This window comes from Silurus aristotelis (assembly GCF_946808225.1).
Source record: "Silurus aristotelis genome assembly, chromosome: 6".
Lineage (NCBI taxonomy): Eukaryota > Metazoa > Chordata > Actinopteri > Siluriformes > Siluridae > Silurus > Silurus aristotelis.
The window spans coordinates 29,551,940-29,572,236 of record NC_139579.1 but is presented as its reverse complement, the minus strand read 5'-3'; the positions used below and the strand labels follow the sequence as shown (position 1 = coordinate 29,572,236).

General features: G+C 38.3%; 1 protein-coding gene across 8 annotated transcripts in view; it reads left to right on the top strand.

Moving 5' to 3' along the window:
- Positions 1–20,297, top strand: part of ehbp1 (EH domain binding protein 1) — a 163,147-nt gene that overhangs the window by 11,735 nt on the left and 131,115 nt on the right. For all 8 annotated transcript variants that reach the window (XM_083544554.1, XM_083544553.1, XM_083544550.1 and 5 more), the window contains exons 3-5: positions 12,250–12,307; positions 16,479–16,574; positions 18,176–18,229. In XM_083544554.1, the coding sequence (XP_083400680.1) occupies positions 12,250–12,307; positions 16,479–16,574; positions 18,176–18,229 (208 nt within the window). The remainder of the gene's footprint in view (positions 1–12,249; positions 12,308–16,478; positions 16,575–18,175; positions 18,230–20,297) is intronic.

Below are 20,297 nucleotides of genomic sequence, written 5' to 3'. Positions count from 1 at the left end.
TCTCCTTCAGACCATACCTACCCATCACCTCCTCATCACCTCTGTTCCCTTTACCACACGCACATTGCCCCAATCACCAATCTTTCATTCCTAGGTTCACTCTCCACCACTTCATCTAACTTACTCCAGAATTTTCCTTCTCCTCCATCTCACAGCCTACTTAACCCACATAAGAACTGATGACATTTATCATCACCCCTTCAAACTCCAGCTTCATGTTTATCACCCTTTCAGAAACTCTCTTCACCTTTACTACACTCTTACTGTACAGTATCACCCCTACACCATTTCTCTTTCCATCCACACCATGAAAGAACAGTTTAAACCCACCTCCAATGTTCCTGGTTTTACTCCCTTTCCACTTGGTCTCCTGAACACACAACATATCTACCTTTCTCCTCTCCATCATATCAGCTCCCTCTCTCCCTTTACCAGTCAAAGAACTAACAAAGTAATGTTCCCACCCAAACCTATACAAACATTGAAAACAAGCATTTAAATGTAGTAAAGCCGAAGCAAATCACGTGTGAAAACGGATAAACTAACTGTTGTATCACACACAAGCTATAAAAAGAGAATTGGAGAAACGCAGCAACCATTTACTGCTGCCGTTATTTGCAAAGCTTTTTAATTGAATTCATCACTATGGTGATTGCGGTAATTGAGATGAGTTGATTGCGCCACCTGATGTTCGCAAACCACGTTTTATTGAATTTTATTTTTTTCACGTGCTCGTGCATCACTGTGGTACTTCCAGGCCCCACAGGCTCAGCTCTGCATAACTTGCAGGTTTTACAGATTTACAGTATTTTAATATAAACGGAATGGAACGCTGATTCTAGAAGATTGTTGATGAAACTCGCAGCAGTAGTTCACGTGAATGCACGTTTAATATGGTAACGTGGTGAGGTACACACGCTATTACTGAGGCAGGTTTTAAGGGAGATAAGGTCACACTCTATTTGTGTTCTGTGTTCTCTTTGTACACACACACACACACACACACACACACACACACACACACACACACACACACACACACACACACACACACTGAAGTTTACCAACTCTCTGACCATTCTTATAATATAAGGGAGATTATCTGAAGATAATGTTTCTATGTATCTCTTTATCTCTCTCTTTCTCTGTCAGTCTTTTCTTCTTTCTGCTTCTCAAAGTCTATCTAACTCATTTTCTCTAGACTATAAGCCGCTACTGTTTTCCAACGTTTTTAACCCCAGGGCTTAAACAACTAAGCGGCTAATTTATGAATTTTTCCTGGGTTTTTCCCGGTTTCACAAACTTCAAGCCAAAAAACTGAACCCCATAAAATTAGACCAATGAAATTGCCGAACGGAAACGAATAACGCACCTCATCTGTGTTCTGAGCTGCACGGCATCGGGAGAAAAACTTTCATCGGGTGATTTTTAAATGCACGACGATGCCAAAAGATAAACTCCCGAGAGAAATAGTTGTGAAAGGAAGGAGAAAGACAGTGAACAATGACTTACTTGGTCGGCTACTGTTTAGATACAAGCCGTTGTAACGCGTTGAGTCTGGGTGAAGGGAGAGCTCACTTCTGGCTAAGGACGTTCTGGAGAAAATGTCCAAGACGTTGAATGATATTGTATTATTTATTGTGCATTTTTGCCATGTAAGAGCCACCATTCAAACGTACATGGTCCAAAAATATTTTACAAACAAAACTGCTTTGTGGTATTAGAAGTCGATCGATGGATTTTACCAATAGCTAGGCTGGACCGTGCTTCCCGATAAACGAATAATCAACCAATTGAACTTTCTTACAAAAAAAATACATAAAAATAAATGTAATTGTAATGTTTTGGACTTTTTGAAGACATTTAAAGATGTCCATTTTTATCATGACTATTTGGATTTATGTTAAATGGTAGCACTTTAAATAAGATTCCATTTGTAACATTAACTGAAGTTATTAAATGCTTTTAGAAATATTTTTTTATATTTTTTTATTAATTACATTTACTAAAACATTTTAAAATTATCTTAATTTTCTGTTAACTTGAGTTAATGCGCTATGAATAAGGTAGAGTCTCGTGCACAGTCTCTCATGAAAAAAAAACAATGGAGAGCACATGGCGTCTGTGATTCACCTTTAGAGGCCGCTTTAGTGCTGACAGCAAACCTTCTCAGCCGCTCCAGTGCAGACGCAACCCGGAAAAACTATCGACCGATTGTTCCAGCAATCGACTATCGGTGCTGATTATTTCAACGTCTTGGACCATTATCCGGCAAAACCGATGAATCGGTTGACCTTTAATGTGGTACATTTTATATTTTTTATTCATTTGGCAGACACTATTTTTCCAAAGTGACTTACAGTTGAGGAACACAAGTAGTGATTTATTATGAGATGGCAAAAAAACGAGACGGTGGGTACAAGGTTTCAGTCATCGTTCAAAATAGTAAAAGCTTAGACAGGAAAGAGGTAAAGGATAATAAGTGGCAGTTAGATGTTAAATGCTCGCAAAAGAAACGACGTTTTAGTTTTTTATTGAATATTGTGAGGGATTCAGTTGTCCGGATGCAATTAGGTCGGTCAGTTTGAAAGTATTTTTGTGCCTGTCGGCATAACCTTTTTTGGTATACAAAAATCTTATAAACCCCTGATTTAGCACCATGGGACGCCTCATCCACTAATGAATAAATAAACTTTTTTATTTGTTCATGGCATAACACGTCTTGCAATAGTCTTTTCCTGTCCTTGTTTTTACTGCCCTGTTTTACTGCTGATTCGTGCTGGGTTGGATTCTTACTAATGCTCCTTTTTTTTTTAGCATTTTGCATTTAAATGCAACGTCCAGAAAAAGGCTTAAATGTGTCTGTGAAGCTACATGATTTGTAAATGTAAAAAACAAAAAGAATGATTACGTTTCTTGCGTTAATGCAAAATCTGTGAAAAAAGCTTCACAATGCATCGTTTAGATGATTTTTGCCCATAAATGGTTTTCTTTCATCGTCTCTCTCAAGTGCGCGTGCGCGCGCACACACACACACACACACACACACACACACACACACACACAGTATTGTTGCATTTTTGAAGACCTCATGTAATGAGGCCAATAAAGCTGTTTAACTGTTCCATCAAAAACTCAATAAAGGAACATTTCCATTACAGTGTGCTGCAGGGATGTGTGTGTGTGTGTGTGTGTGTGTGGCATGATTTCATAAATGCTAATGGATACAGGGGCTGCAGATGAGAAGTGGCATCAGACGAAGCTCATTGAAGTTGTAAACATAATTTAGTTAAGTTGTAGGTTTCATCGCAGGGGTCGTTATGCCCCGGTGTCGGAAAGACTCACAGGCAGAGGGAGAACCAGAGCAGAATCACTGCTTCATGCCAGGACACTAAAGAGTTAGGTTGAGGTTTTGTTGTTGTAAAAGCTAGAAGTAAAGGGTTGAATAATACATGTAGAAACATATTTAAAGGTGTCATAGTGCTGTTTTTTTAAATAATATTATTCAGCTTTAAAATTCTCCTTCTCTCCTTGTTTTTTTCTTGAAAAGAAAATTTTTTTCTTCCAGCAGATTGTCCGAAAACTTGTGATGTTTATTTATTTTTTTTTAATAGTTAGGGTATTAATAAAGCTGCTATAGTGAATTTTTTGGTCCTTTTTTTTCGCAGAAAGCCACAACAGCAACACTCCTTAGCCCAACTGTGAACTTAAAAGAGGTATTTCTGTTGTTTGAAGGTTGTTTAGGTAAAGCAGATCAGACACCGACGACAAATGTCAGATGCAAAGTTCTCAGTTTTAGAGCGTGTGTGTGTGAGTGCTTGACTTGACTAACTCATGAGCACAAATCTCCACAAAACCTAGTGGAACATCTTACCACGAGAGCGGAGGTTATTATAAGAGCACATGTCAATCTTATGGTGAGGTGTCCTCAAACATTTGTCTCTATAGTGTATTACTTTCTGCATTTATTATCGTGACTTATAGTCTGTTAATCTCTGGGCATGGTGATGAACTCACCTGAAGCCGCTGAGAAGCTCTGTCTGTGAGTTCTTGTCACAAAACAATTCCGGTGACTTACAGCAGGATCACTGGGTTTCCTGCACTCAAGATTTTTTTTCCTTTGAAATAAATCCAGAATGTCTTGTACGCTGCAACTTTATCTTTTCTGTCCCTGGCTTGTGTCCTGCCTCACTCGTGACTCACTCTGGCGAAACGTTTTTTTTTCCACCCCAAATGGATCTGCAGCTGTATATAAGTGACGCATCATTAATAGCTTGAGCTTTTTCCGAAAGAAAAAATAGCTGCATCATATCTGCCATAAGGGACTGCTGAGAACAATGATCAAGAAGGTGACCTCAGAAATCTTTGATTGGAATAATGCAGGAGCATGTCACAGGCTAACGTACAAATTAGCTACAGATGTTTATATTTAAGAGCCATCACTTACCAAAGTGCTGGGCTCCTGTGCAAGGCCCTCAATCCTCAGTTGTATAAATGAGATAATTGTATACAGGTGCATCTCAATATCATTAAAAAGTTGATTATTATAGTAATTCAATACAAATAGTCAAACTTGAATATTATACAGACTGATATATTTTAAGTGTTTTTTTTTCTTAATTTTCATGATTTTGGATATTCTCAAAAATTGAGTACTTCATAAGACCAATAAAAAAAAATGTTTTAGTGAATTGTTGGCCTTCTGCAAAATATGCTAATTTACTATATATGTATTAAATACTTGGTAGGGGCTCCTTTTGCTTTAAATACTGCCTTAATTCAGTGTGGCATGGAGGTGATCAGACTGTGGCACTGCTGAGGTGGTATGGAAGCCCAGGTTTGTTTGACAGTGGCCTTCAGCTCATTTGCATTTTTTGGTCTCTTGTTTCTCATTTTCCTCTTGACAATACCGCATAGATTCTCTATGAGGTTCAGGTCTGGTGAGTTTACTGGCCAGTCATTTAACCAAATTTTGGTGCTTTTAGCAGTGTGGGCAGGTGCCAAATCCTGCCGGAAAATTAAATCAGCATCTCCATAAAGCAGGTCAGCAGAGGAAAGCATGAAGTGCTCTAAAACTTCCTGGTAGACCGTTGTGCTGACCGTGGACTTGATAAAACACAGTGGACCATCACCAGCAGATGACACGACTCCTCAAACCACCACTTACTGTGCAAACTTTACACTGGACTTTAAGCAGCTTGGATTCTGTCCCTTTCTTCTCTTCTTCCAGACTCTGGGACTGATTTTCAAATGAAATGCAAACTTTTCTTTCATTTGAAAGACGACTTTGGCCCGCTGAGCAACAGTCCAGTCTTTTTTGTCCTTTGTCCAGGTAAGACACCTCTGATGTTGTCTCTGGTTCAGAAGTGGCTTGACACAAGGAACACGTGTCAGTTGTAGCCCATGGAGACGTCTGTGTGATACAGCACTCTGTGAACAGCAGCTTCTTTAGCGATGACCTTTTGTGTTTTACCCTCCATGTGCAGGGTGTCAGTGATCGTTTTCTGGACAACTGTCAAGTCAGCAGTCTTCCCCCATGATTGTGTAGCCTGAACCAGACTGAGACACTATTTAAAGGCTCAGAAAACCTTTTGTAGGTGTTCGGATTTAATGAGCTGATTAGAGTGTGACACCACGAGTCTCCAATATTGAACTTTTTCACAATTTTCTAATTATATTTACATTTTCTGAGATACTGAATTTTGGGTTTTCATTAGCTGTAAGCCATAATCATCAAAATGAAAATAAATAAACACTTTAAAATATATCAGTCAGTGTGTGATGAATCTATATAATATACGAGTTTCACGTTTTGTATTGAATTACTAAAATAAATCAACTTTTTAATGATATTCTAATTTATTTAGATGCACCTGTATAAGGGAGCTTACCAAATGTCATAAATGTGTCAAAAAATCCTCATTATCTCAAAAAAATTTAATACATTTTTCCCATTAACCTTCCCAAGAACAAAACCTGAATCAGCCTTTTTCCTATCTTTTCTGATCATAAAATCTAAAAAGAGATTAAGATCATCTCAGACGACATAACAACAATCGATTGTAGAACGTGTTATTCGTTTTTTTTGTTTATTTCTACACATGTATCGCTTTTCATTCCAATTCAGTTGAACCAGTTCTAGAACAGAGTGTTGGATTAAATTAATTGGTGATTTCTCTTCCTCTCTCTGGGAATGGATTGTTGTATGTGTCCCGGAGAAAAAGCACATCACATAGGCTCAGAGTTGAATGTTCTTGAGTAAGTCACTTCGGATAAAAGCGTCTACAGTTTATAAAGGCACCGAATACAAGGGGAAAGGCCTGGTTTTTTTTAATGTGGAAACTTTTTTACGATTTGAGTTTTAACTAATACGATGGGGAAAAATACTGCTTTTCTACACTGATATGCCTGATGCACCATTTGGTGCTTCCTGACTCTGAGCTAGGACAGACATCAATGAGGCCAGGACTGAGTTTGTACAAAGAATGGTTCAGATATCACTGCAGGATTGAAGCATCAGATTAACGATTTGATGCATAAAAAAAAAAGTGCCAAATTGCATTGTATAATGCACACACGCGCACACACGCACACGCACACACACACACACACACACACACACACACACACACACACATTTCATTCTTTTTTAGATCGTTTAGGAAGAGATGTGAAGCGCCGCACCTTTTAAAAAACACATTGTTGTTAATGTACAGTGGTAGATGTGATGTGATCACACAGTGCCTCATCATGCCATGTTGGCGTCACTTGCGTCTGCTCTTTGTTTAATGTAGTTAAACATGTCCTCTGGGAGAGGGAGAGAGAGAGAGAGTGAACAAGTGTTTTATTACCTCCTGTCTCTGTACTCTTTCAGACCTACAGTACACTGCTCCTTAATGTTCCTGCTCTGTGACCTGTGACCTGCTTAATACACACACAACCACAGGGCAGAGTGGTGTGTGTGTGTGTGTGTGTGTGTGTGTGTGTGTGTGTGTGTGTGTGTGTGTGTGTGTGTGTGTGTGTGTGTGTGTGTGTGTGTGTGTGTGTGTGTGTGTGTGTGTGTGTGTGTGTGTGTGTGTTAGCACTAGTTTTCCTGTGTGGTTTATGCCTGTATATGCCACACCTTAAATGTAAGCCATAATTATTTGTCATAACATTCAACATCATCAATATAACTTTCATTATCAAAACCTGCATCATTCTCATGTTTCTCCCCTATTTCTGTTTCCCTCTGTTTTTCTTTGTTTAGCTGTTTCTCCATCTCTGTCTCTCTATCCAGATCTCTGTCTCCCTGTTTATCCCTCTCTATCGTGATCCATCTTTCTCTTTATTTGCCTGTATCTCTCCAAATATTTCTGTCACACTGTTTATCCTTTTCTCTCTATCTTTCTGTCTCTCTGTTATATAAACACAGATCAGACATAACATTAGCGGTGAAGTGAATAACACTGATTATCTCTCTTTATCATAACACTTGCTCTGTCTATCGACGGCTGAAGTGAGGAAAACTCATGCAGAATTAACCCACGGAAGTCTCCTGGAGCAGACAGTATTCCTGGCAGGGTGCTAGCAGTTGTCTTCACTGACATCTTCAACATCTCCCTGAGCAGCGCCATCGTTCCTACGTGCCAGACGAGGTCTACAGTCTCCTGCCTCATTGACTATCGTCCCGTCGCACTCACACCCATCTTAATGAAGTGCTTCTGGCCCTCACCCACCTAGACAATATGGACACATACGTACGAATGCTGTTCATAGACTTCAGTTCAGCTTTCAACGCTATCATCCCTCAGCACCTGATTGAGAAGCTGCATACAGAGGGGAGGTGCAACAGTTAACAGACTGTAATCAGTGTTATGTAGCGCTATGTTGTGATATGTAGAACCAGGGTTCTGTCTCATTTCACTTGGTACTGCTCCAGGTTTATATAGTTTGGATGACAAAAGCTTCCTGATATGACTTGACTGTTAGTGAGTGGGATTTATTAGTCAGCATGTGCACAGTCTGTTCTCCAAGTTGACGTGGTAGAAGCAGAAAAAAATGGATTTTCGTGAGTTTGACGAACAAAATTGTGACGGCTAGACGACCGGGTCAAAGCATCTCCAAAACTGCAGCTCTCTCTCTCTCCCTCTGATTGTCTGTGTTTCCTTGTGTGTAAAGGGCTGCGTCAGACTGCAGTACAAATTCATAACATGAATTTATCTCTGAGCCTGTCTAATTATCTGTCTGTCTGATTTCCTGCTTGTTTGTTTCGTATTTCTGGCTGTCTATGCGTTTGTTTGTCTGTCTGTTCGTCTTTGAGTTTAAGTGCACGGAGGATTGAAGGAAAGGAAACGAAGGATGAAATGTAGTTAGATGAAAAGGCTGTCCACATAGTGCAGCAAAGTGGTGCAAAATCCTGCATTTATGAGGCAAAAAATCATCAAGTGAGAGAAAATAATGAGATGGAGAAACTTTGCGTAAAGGAGGAGTATTAAAGAAAAAATTCAAGTGTACGGTACATTAACGTTTATGGCATTTGGCAGATGCCCTTATCCAGAGCAACTTACATTTATGTAACGAGTGGGTGTGTGTCCCGGCGTGAGTACGAGGAAAGATGTGCGTCACTGTGAGTGGGTGTGTGTCCCGGCGTGAGTACGAGGAAGGATGCGCGTCACTGTGAGTGGGTGTGTGTCCCGGCATGAGTACGAGGAAAGATGTGTGCTACTGCGAGTGGGTGTGTGTTCCAACCTGGAACCAGTAAGATCTGTTTTATCCTATCGTCACGTGATATAGCAACTTTAATGTAGCAAATCTTGCACAGTTCCTCTCTCTGCTCAGTGTTGGTGATCTTCAGGCTAAAATTTCACCATATAAAAGAACGCTACCAGTTCAGTGTCGGTCTGCTCAGCATCCAACTTCACCTAGTTTCCGTGCTGCACACCGGAAAGTACATGGCCACACGTGCCTAAACTAAGACTATCTGGTCTTTCTTTTTTTGGTATGGAAAATCTGCAAACTGTTCACAGAACGTCAGAGGAACATCATCCATATTTATGATGTGGTGCGGCCCGATTCAGTGTGAGCGCATCTGATTTAATATAAAGAGTTTCATTGGTTCACCTGAACCCGTTCGGCAATTTCATTGGTCTAATGTTATGAGGCTCAGTTTTTTTGGCATGAAGCTTGTGAAACCGGGAAAAACCCAGGAAAATTCCATAAATTAACCGCTTCATTGTTTAAGCCGCGGGCTTTAAAGCGTGGGAAAAAGTAGCAGCGTATAGTCCGGAAAATACGGTACACGTGTGTGTATGTGTGTGTATGTGTGTGTGTGTGTGTGTGTGTGTGTATATATATATATATATGAATGAATGTTTCGGCGCTATGGTGAAAAAATGCCACAAAACGCGCCAGCGCGTTTGTTAACCCCCAGAGGGTAAATGGTCGTATGTGAGCATCATGGTGGATTTTAGTGCTGATTTGAGACTTGCCGCATTAGTAAAACAAATATTTACTGATGATTGTTATTTGATTAAAAAATTATTAAATAGAATTGTAAAACACAAGCAGAAAAAAGATGGCGATGATCAGGTGATCAGGAAAGTCTCTGTTCTCAGTCATGTTTTTATCGCTGACTCCCTCTGTCTCATCCAAGTTCTCACCCCAGACTGCATGTTGCCTTTGGCGCTGCTCGTTGTGAGCTTTATAAACTAGTCTCTGCTGTGGTGTGTGAGAGCCAGGAAATGATACACCAGTGGACTGAAAAAGCTGCGCAATGACAAGAAATCGGTTGATGGGCTGAAAACGGTGCTCAATGAGAAGGAAAAATATTGATCATGTCACCAAATAGATTAAAACTAAAGTAACGAGCCTGGATTGAAAATGTCAGAAGTAGAAAGTACAGATTTTTTTTGAAAGATTTAATGAGTAAAAGTTAAAGTTAAAATTAATAGTCAAGTATAGTACTTATACCAGAAAAATCTTATTATATATTTACAAAACGCCTTCTGTAGTCCACTAACCAATCATCATAAAGATAACGCATCAGATGTGTAAAAGATGCTGTTGAAATAAATTATTCAGACCTCTTCAGCCAAAAATCATTTAACGATACCTGAAGCTCTTTTCACGATATACAGTAAAAAATTATAATGTTTTCCGACCAGCATTTTAGCGGGTGTGCTTCGAAAATTCTTGTTTCAACATGTTCAAACGAGTTCAAAGTAATATTGAATAAAAGGAAATATGAAATAAAATGATTTAAAAAAGGTTTCAAGACTCTTTCGGCCTTTTACAGTGTTCACAAGTGTGACCTGTGAGCAGTGCAGAGAAAACATGAAGCTGTAATGTGTGTATGAGAGAGACAGGAGAACACTGTGTGTGTGTGTGTGTGTGTGTGTGTGTGTGTGTGTGTGTGTGTGTGTGTGTGTGTGTGTGTGTGTGTGTGATGCTAGTTATAAGCATGTAAACACAATGGGCAGATTTGTAGTCAGATTTGTCCCGGAGGCTCAGGGACTGCAGCACGTCTCCATCTTCCTGTTTGTCTTCTACATGTTTCTTTTCCTTCTCTGTCTTGTAGCCCCACTTTTTTTTTCCCTCCCCTGTTTTGTTTCTCTATTGCTCACAGATATCTGTATGTGGTTAATGGTCCTGTGTGTGCAGGCTACAGAAAAGCGCTTTGTTGAGACACTGTAATAAAAAAATCCTATTATTAAACTGTTTTTGTCTGAAAGCAAAAGGCTTTATTTCAGAAATGATTCTTTAAGCTACAAATGTGGTTTTTGGTCAAGTCATTTCCTTCTCAATGAAGGATGTGAAGATCCTACTGTCAGATATTTATTTATTTATTTATTTTAGGGCTGTCAATCGATTAAAATATTTATTTGTGATTGATTACATGATTGTCATCAAATATTGATACTTTATGTAAATGTATGTTTATTATTAGTCAAAAGACCACAATCGCTAGCCACGGCGTAGGACAGTGGGAAACAAAATGGTGTAGAAAATGATACAAATGGCATATAATGAACAAAGAAAATGATATATACAGTATAACAATAATGAAAGAAAATGATGATAAAATTCTACTTTAAGATTTTTATGACATCATTTCACAGTACTGTACATATACCCTACTCTACTTACGACCAAATCGTGTTACGACCGTTCTGTCGGAACCAATCGTGATCGTAAGCCGACGACTACCTGTAGTTGTATTTTATGTACAAATTATTGTCCCTAATGTATCTAAAACAAATGACAGTGATTAGTACACAATAAATAATATTTTAAAAAGTTACATTTTATCAAACATTTTTGCTCGCCCTGAAAAGCAGTCGTAAAGGAAGAGACTCACAATCCAATTCGCAACTGCACGGAAACTATCACCAAGCGGAACTTTTGCTACGTTTCCACACGGACGGCTTTAATTGCCGGATGTGCTCATCACAACGGATTTCGGGGCTTGATTTTGAGACACGGCGCATCAGTAAAACAAATGTTAAGTGATAAAAATATTTTTCGCTTGAGTTAATTTTTATTATTATATCTGAGTAAAGAAGGGACGTCGTCAATAAACGTGTTGTTGCGTTGAAGGTTTTAATTTTGCCTCTTTTATATTTATTTCTTTACTTTAATGAAAATGGTCAAACAGACATTCGCTCTGCATTCGATGCGCGTTAATAAAAATGCTGTAAAATTTTATTTTTGCGTAACAGCCTTTTTTCATTTATTCTGTATTTATCGATTTTTTTTTTTTTTAAATAAAACCCATGACCATTTTGAAACTCTGACTCATGCCAGATCTGCATCAGGAGCCAGATATCTTGAAGCAAGTGTGTATGAAGTCATTCATTGATCAAGTGTGTGATTTGTTGAAACAATGGCCTTCTTTAGAGATTTTTTTTTAGAAATATATTGCCTGAGGGCTCTGGGTTAGTGGTGTAACAGTACACATATTCGTACCAAACTGTTTCGGTACAGGTCTTTAGGTGCGGTGCACATGTGTACCCAAACATACATCAAATCTAAGTTCCCTCACAAGCATATTAAGTGGCGGACCACACGCTTGTTTAGTCTAGCTTGTCACACACACACACACACACACACACACACACCCCATCTGCTTTAATGCTGTAAGATATCTGCATTTGTTCAATAGAGTATAATCACTAATACATTATTTTCTTTCTCAGGATGTTGTTCTGGCTAATCTCTAATTTATTCCTTTATTATTTTTAAGTTTTGACTTTTCCTTTTATTCTCTAGGCAACCAGACAAGCTTGTGGTGGTGTGGACCCGCAGGAGTCGACGGAAATCCTCCAAGGTGTGTAGAACCAGTGTACTGCATTTTTTTTACTCTTTAACTTGTGATTTGCTTGTTTACCTGCTTTGGCCCTTTATCATTCCCTTCCACACCTGCCCTTTTACACAATTTGGTGTTGGTGTGCACACACACCACTGGCTTTCCTGTGAAAATATCCACTTACCTGCACACCACCTACACTACAAAAAGAGGCAGGTCAGAAATTCCTGTTTTCTTGCTCATCGCTATATGTCACAGGTGAGGAACACCAGGTCAGGCAAAGCAAAAAATATCCACTTCCCTACAGTGGGGGCAGCAAGTCATATTATTTTATTTTTTTTTTTTTCAAATTAAACACAGCCCCAGTGCAGCAGTTTACATGAACTTTTGACCAAACCTCAGGAAATGTACACAGATAAAGAAAACAATACTAATACCCATAAAAAAAAAAAACAATATTTAATGAATTTTTTAACTCGCTAACTGAACTTCTAGTTGAGCTTCCTGTTTTAAAGAATTAATCATTCAATAGTCTTTAAGTCTTGAATATTCCAGGAACCTTCTTGTGAATCATTTTAAATTTTAAAAAAATTTTTATTTATTTATTTTTTAACACATTCTTTATTGGGTTGAAGTCTGTTGAGCGACTGGACCATTCTAGCAACTTCATGATACAATTCAGAATCTCTTTTACACGATGTTTTCGAGTGTAATCCTGCTGCAAGGTTGACCAGTATCTCATCCTCATCATCCTGCATATGAAGAATTTTTTAGTTTATGGCTTTCTTACATCATCCATTCAATAATATAGATTCTGAAAGTATTATGAGAAGAGAAACAGACCCATACCATGATGGCTCCACCTTCAAAATTCACTGTTTGTATGGTATTTTTAGGGTCATGTGCAAAGTAATTTTGGCACATGTTAATATATTTATAATATATACTATATACAAAACTTTTTTGGTACTCTATTCCACCAGTTATTCACATGCTTTACCAAATGTTGTGTAGGAATCTTCAAACATGCTTCAGCATCCCTTTTCTTTAAAAATGTATCTTTCCAATTAGCACTATTGTCTTTTCTGTTATAACAGTTCCTGATGCTTCCAACTAAAACTACATAGTGAAATAAACTAATGTCCACCTCACCTTGATGTACTGCTTTTTCTTTGCGTGTTCAGTACTTTTTTTTGTCATTTCACTTTATTAAATATAACTTTTATTGGGTTGTAATATTGTGATTTTATTTATCTGTGTAGGGTTTTTTGAGTTAATACAAATGTCTGGTCACAATTTCATGTGAATTGTTGCATTGTAACTGTGTTTAATATAAAAATAAATTCATTTACCTTCACAATACAATTTCAATGCTGAACAAAAAGCCACTTTCCTTCCTACTATAATTTCAGTGCTGAACGTAAATATACTTTTTTCACACCATAATTCAGTGCCAAACTGAAATCCATTTACCTTCACCCCACAACTGAGTCATGAACAAAAATCCACTGAACTTCACACAATTTCAATCCTAAACTGAAGTCCACTTTCTTTTACACCAGAATTCGGTGCTGAACAAAAATCCACTTTCTTTTACACCAGAATTCGGTGCTGAACAAAAATCCACTTTCTTTTACACCAGAATTTGGTGCTGAACAAAAATCCACGTAGCTTCACTTCTCAATTTCGGTGCTGAACAAACATACTGTACATTTTGAAGTCGAGGTCTACGTTAGTGTACTCGCACTGGAACACGAGTAGGATCCAGATCTGTAATTTTACTTTTATAACTTCCATTAAGCCTTGAAATGATTTTTTTTCTTATTCGGAAAGTCCTAAACGGTTCGCAAGCTTTCAAAGCACCACCTCCTCAAGCTCCAGAATTAAATGGCTGCTATACATCTATTAAGCATTGAGCGTCGAGGTTCACTTTTGAAACTTCTTTCCTGGGACGAAACACGACGCAGACTTGTAGATCGAAATCTTAATTTGGTGTTCTAGAGGTGATAGCACAAATATCAATCTGCTTACTCGGGTTTATTCAACCCACACACAAAGTCCTTCTTTCCTGGTGTATTTAGACTCTTAAATGAGGACACTGAGGCTCATTGTAGTCCATTTTAATTGAAGCAGGTGTGTTTGTGATGGGAGGAAAATAAAAAGAGCAGCAAAACCCACCTGTAAATATTTAATCACTGCAGCAGCACCTCGTAAATATCAAATAAATAATAAAAAGCTTATAGTTCTGTGATTGAGAGGTCATTTGTTATCTCAAAGCTACATCTCAGATTCACTACAGACACTTTTTGTTTTCAAATCTGCCTCGACACGTGGCTCCATTTCCGCGGAAACCGTGTCGAGACAGGCATTATGGGAAATCATCCGTGAAGCATTGTGTTACAGTGTTTCAGAATCTACAGAAGTGTAGAAGGGCTTGTTTTTATTCATACGCAAGTTGGAGAAGACTCGACTTCCATGCAGCTGCCCAGGCAGGTAGGGATTTCACCGTGGTATTTTCAGAGCTGCTGCATTTTAGGAAATCGGATCGTCGCAGAGATACAACGAGGTCGGATTCCCTTAGCGGATTTCCCTTTTTTTTTTTTTATTTAATTTAATTATTTTTTTTTTTAAGTTTTTTTTTTCACACAACCCATTTGTTTTACTTTTAGTTCATTCAGTTGTTCATTCCAAGATGGGTTTAGTTTATGGATGTTTTACAGTTTTTACACAATAGTCAATTTGTCAAACATGAAACAAGTTTCCTCAACAATTCTAGCAACTCGCATCTGCAAAAGAAGTGCCACCTACGACCCAAGCACACTCAATCCAACCTCAAAACCACAGTCAGGCCAACTCACGCCGCTTCAATTCAAACAAACTAAACACTTCATATGTGAAAGCACTCTACAACTACAACTGTTTTTATCAGCGTCCACTAATACCTCATATAGTTTTGTTAGTTTTGTTTTTCATACTTTTTGTTTTGATTTTTTTTGTTGGTTTTTTTTTTTTGCCATTTCGTAGTGTGCCAAGTGTACAAGGTGGTATCAAAAAATTTCAATTCCTAAAAAGTCAAAAAAAGTCTACATTTAAAAATCTAAATTTTTAGCCCTTAAAAGTCTTACATTTGCTGTTCTATGTCCTAAATCATTTTAATACATTTTTGGATGTCCATGAATCCGTGATGATGTAGTTCTTTCTTTTGCTATTTTATATACAATTCACTGTATTATGACAAATGAGACCAACATGTAACAGCCAATCAGTGTTCTGTTATTGGCCTGAATCTCTCGGATTGTTTTATGTAAAATTGTAACATTTTATTTTAGCTATGGAGAAGTTGAGCAATACAAAAAAAATTTAAAGCTTGTTTTATCCCAGTTGCTAACATCGTGTTTGTGTCTTGATATAGGTCTTAAATTTAATTCTGAATGGTCTTTAAAAGTTGAAAATTTGGCCAAAAACTCTGTTACACGAAAGTACTTTATTTATCTTTACACACTATCACCTTCAAAACAGTCCCCTTGCACAGTAATACAGTGCTCCCCGTGTTCCTGCCACTTCTAGAGTGTGTCCTGGAAGTCTTCTTTTCGAAGCGTGTCAGGCATCTTCTGCGATTCGCGCTGGATCTATATCTTCGGGAAAAGAGTAAAGTCCGCAGGAGCCAAATCTGGCGAGTAGGTTGGGTGTGAAAGTGAGAGCATCATGCACGAGTTGCCGAATGGTTACGACGTTTTCAGGAGTCGAGCTTGTTAAAGGATCTTGTTAAAGGATCTCTTGATCTCTCGTCGCCTTTCGAGGAGATGTTCTTCAGCTCTTGAAGCTTGCGTGCAGCACGAACGTCTTGTTGCAGCATCGCCGTATGTCATGTCAAACGTGTTTGTAGCAGATGTGCCCAGTTTCACGCAGAATTTCACGTTTGCGCTTTGTTGAAATCGCAGAAGTGGTAACACACGTGGCCATAATAGCACCAGTCAGCACCATTAGTCTCCAAACTTTTGATACCACCTTGTACTTGAGGCCCTCAGTCAGTAAAAACAGCTTATCAGGTCACAAATGTAAAAATTTTTAAACTTGCATCTCATTAGTATTTAAATGGGATATTCATTGTTTTGGTGTCTGTTGAAATGATGAAATGAAATGTCTGAGCAGTTTATGAACCCTTGTGGCTTTTTTCTTTCTTTTTCCACAGTCTCATAGTTGGCAGCCAGGCATTAAAAACCCGTACAGAGGAGTGGTGGTGTGGCCTGTTCCTGAGAACGTGGAGATCACAGTCACCCTGTTTAAGGTACACACACACACACACAAACTGCTAATTAATGAATGATATTGATTGATTTGGTTTAAAGGAATAGTCTTCACTGGAGCTATGAGGCAAGTACGCTTACTAATCAGTTAGAGAAGTCCAGAGCCACCAGTGAGACTTACATTGTGCCTGAAACAGCATATTTGGCCCCAATTCTAATATAAAAATTTTTTTGCATGGTGCACCAAAGGTCTGCGTACAAAAGAAAAATGTTAAAAAGTTTTTTTTTTTTCTTTTCTTTTTTCCAGAAAGCATTTTAGAATGGCTTTGACAAAACAAGGCCATGATGTACCAAGAAAAGATACAGATCATTCAAATTAAGTGAAATTGCACGTGACACCAGACGTGTTAACACGAGTTCATAATAATTGGGAGAGTTGACTCTGTAGAGCCAGACAGTTCCATCCTAGAAAATTTGGACCATGGGGTTACGCACACAACTAAACACTAGGGGTGTAACGGTACACAAAATTTACGGTTTGTACAATTTCGGTACGATTAGGGGGAAAAGAAATGCGAAACAAACTTGCTTGTCGTTTTTTTATTAATGCAGCTTATTATTATTAACATTTATAAACATCAGCAGTTTACAATTTTAAATAAAATGCCTGTAAATTATGTTTTATACAAATAAAAAAAATGTGCGTAATCGATTAAAATAGCACAAAACAAATTGATTAAATATAAATTGATTTTCATTACATAAGCATCAATTCAAATGTATAAATATACTTAAAATATTATATAAATGTTGAATGTTTTATTTATTTTTATTAAGAATACTTTATTGAGCCCACAGGAAAATTATTTTGTATATGTTAGAAAGCTGGGGTCAGAGTGCAGAGTCAGCCATGATACAGCCCTGTGTGTTAAGGGCCTTTCTCAGGGGCCCCGAGAGGTGCAGCTTGCAGATATTGGGGGCTTAAACCCCCGACCTTCTGAAACCAGCGTTAAACACTGAGCTACCACCTCTCTAATGGAGTGGGGTTATGGGGTGGCTTATAGGGATTTCTGGGGTCCTTGTTTGGTCTTTGTGGGGTCTTCAGGTCCAATGGTTTTTCTACTTGTGTCTTTGTATGGGGAGGTGTTTCAGTATTTCTCCAGCAGGTTTTTTTATTTTATTAATCGCTTATTTTTAAACCAGGGACGTCCAATCTTTTCTACAAAGGGCCAAAGTGGTGGCAGGTTTTTGTTGAAAAGATTATACACCCCTGATTTAAACAGAGAGAAGGACATCATGGTGAAGGAGTAACTGTTTATAGCAGCTGTAATGTAATTTGTATCAGGAACTTAACATCTGTGTCTTGAAATCTTGCTTACTTGCACTGAAGACGATATATAATAGATATTTATTTCATTACATTTAGTGTGAAACTAAACCCCACAAAAATATCAAACTAAATCCAAAGCACCAGTGTTGATCTAATACAGACTTGAGTTGGATTTTAAGCCTGAAAAAGGACAAGAAAGTCCACATGTCCTGACTGATGGGTTTTGAGTAATGATTATACAAAAGAGAAGAGAGCAGAACGTTTAGTTTGCTTCCTTTTTCTAACGTAGATTTCTGGTTGTGTCTCCTGCAGGACCCTCATGCAGAGGAGTTTGAAGATAAAGACTGGACATTTGTTATTGAGAATGTAAGTGGTCTGTACAAGCTCTCTTCCACTTCTGCTTTCATGAGGTTCTTCCACAGCATGTATATGCTGTCCAGATGTCAGACACGTTACAAGAGCAAAAGTATTCGTACACTAAGTTTGGAATGTGCTTTCTGAAAATCCAATTCCACATTACGTTCTCATTAGCTGTTATAATAACCTCCACTCTTCTGGGAAGATGTTTCACTAGATTTTAAGGTGTGCTTATTGAGATTCCAGCTACGAGGGTGGTAGTAAATTCAGGTACTGATGTAGGTGAGGTGAGGAGGCCTGGGGTGCAGTCAGCGTTCACATTCATCCACAAGATGTTCAATAGAGTTGGAGCTTTATACCAGGAGATCTTTCACTCCAACTCATGTAGAGTATATCTTCATGGAGCTGGTTTTCTGCACAGGTGTATCGTCATGCTGGAACAGGTTTGGTTCTATAAGTTCAGGTAAATGGATCTAATCTAAAGTCATCCTATACAATTGTGTGCCTCCAATTTTGTGACCACAGTTTGGACAAGAACCATATATGGCTGGAAAAGCCAAGTGTTCCAATACTATTGTCCACATAAAGTATCTTAGTGCAGTTCTTTCAGTTTTGGCTGAACATAAATTAGGGATGTCTTACACTTTTTCTCCACCTGTCTGTTTTTTTCCTCATATCTAGTGTGAAATATGACACAGTGACACATTTGTGCTCTCGTTCAGTCAAAAAGAGATTTTAATTGGGTTAGAAATGGACTCAGGTTCAGTCTGGGGCATAAGAATATTTCGCACGTCTAATCAAGAACATTGTTCAGTCAAAGCGCTTGGAATAAACATAATTTAAAGACTGTGGTGATGATGGTTATTGTTTGAGCAGGTGCAATTAAAGCCTTTAGGTTATGATGCAAGACCTCACTTAACAATAGGTGTGTTTACATGGAGCATTGCAATGGATTTAAAAGTGCGACCCAAATGAAAATGCTCCATACAAACACCTCGATCAGAATAAAAACGCCAAAACCAAGTCAAGGTTATTTGTATAGCGCTTTTCACAACAGACATTTTCTCAAAGAGGCTTTACAGAAATCAAGTCAATGTGAATGGTGTCCAAAGGAAACCTTTCTATTAACAACAAAATAAAAATTCTACCATGTAACATTTGAAACTAATTAATTTCACATGTAAACAAACTTTTGTGATGACAAAAAAATTGTGAATTGTATACATGTGAACGTGGCTACTGTTCATCAGTTTACACTATTGCTTTGTGTTCAGTTCCACCTGGTGGCCGAACAGGGTCATTACACATACTTAAGTCCAGAGAAAGGAAGCTTATCAGAATACTTTATCAAGCCCATAGGGAAATTGTTAAGTTGCAGTTGCTCACAGTGAAATTATAGTAAAGATTTAAGTAAAGATAAAATATACATATTAAGTTATAAACACTAAAATGAAATGTTTAGCTACAGTGAAACAGAAAGTCAGACTACAGTGATATTTATTTATGAAGTTTACTGCACATGTAACAATAATAATTACTATTTTTCCATTAGAAGGACAGGAGACCACGTCTGCCCTTTCGCTCTCGTGCTCTCTCTCTTACACACACACACACACACACACACACACACACACACACACACACACACACACACACACACACACACACACACACACCCTCCTTTTCTCTTTCTGGATCAGTACCAGACACTTGGCACCAGTCCAGTCTTGAGTCTCAAGTCCATCTGTCTGCTCAGCAGAGAGAGAAAGGGCGAAAGACACACATACACACAAATGCACACTCTTATCCAAACACAAAACACACATGCACACACATGCACACACACACACACACACACACACACACACACACACACACAAAACAAACATGTATTCATGCACAGAAGCATATTTAATATGCGCAAACACACACAAGGACTGACTGAAATGCCAGAGTACACATTCACTCACTGTCTTAGAGACTCCGGGATTGACGCAAATTCCCTATAAAGCTCAAACTCACACACACACACACACACACACACACACACACACACACACACACACACACACACACA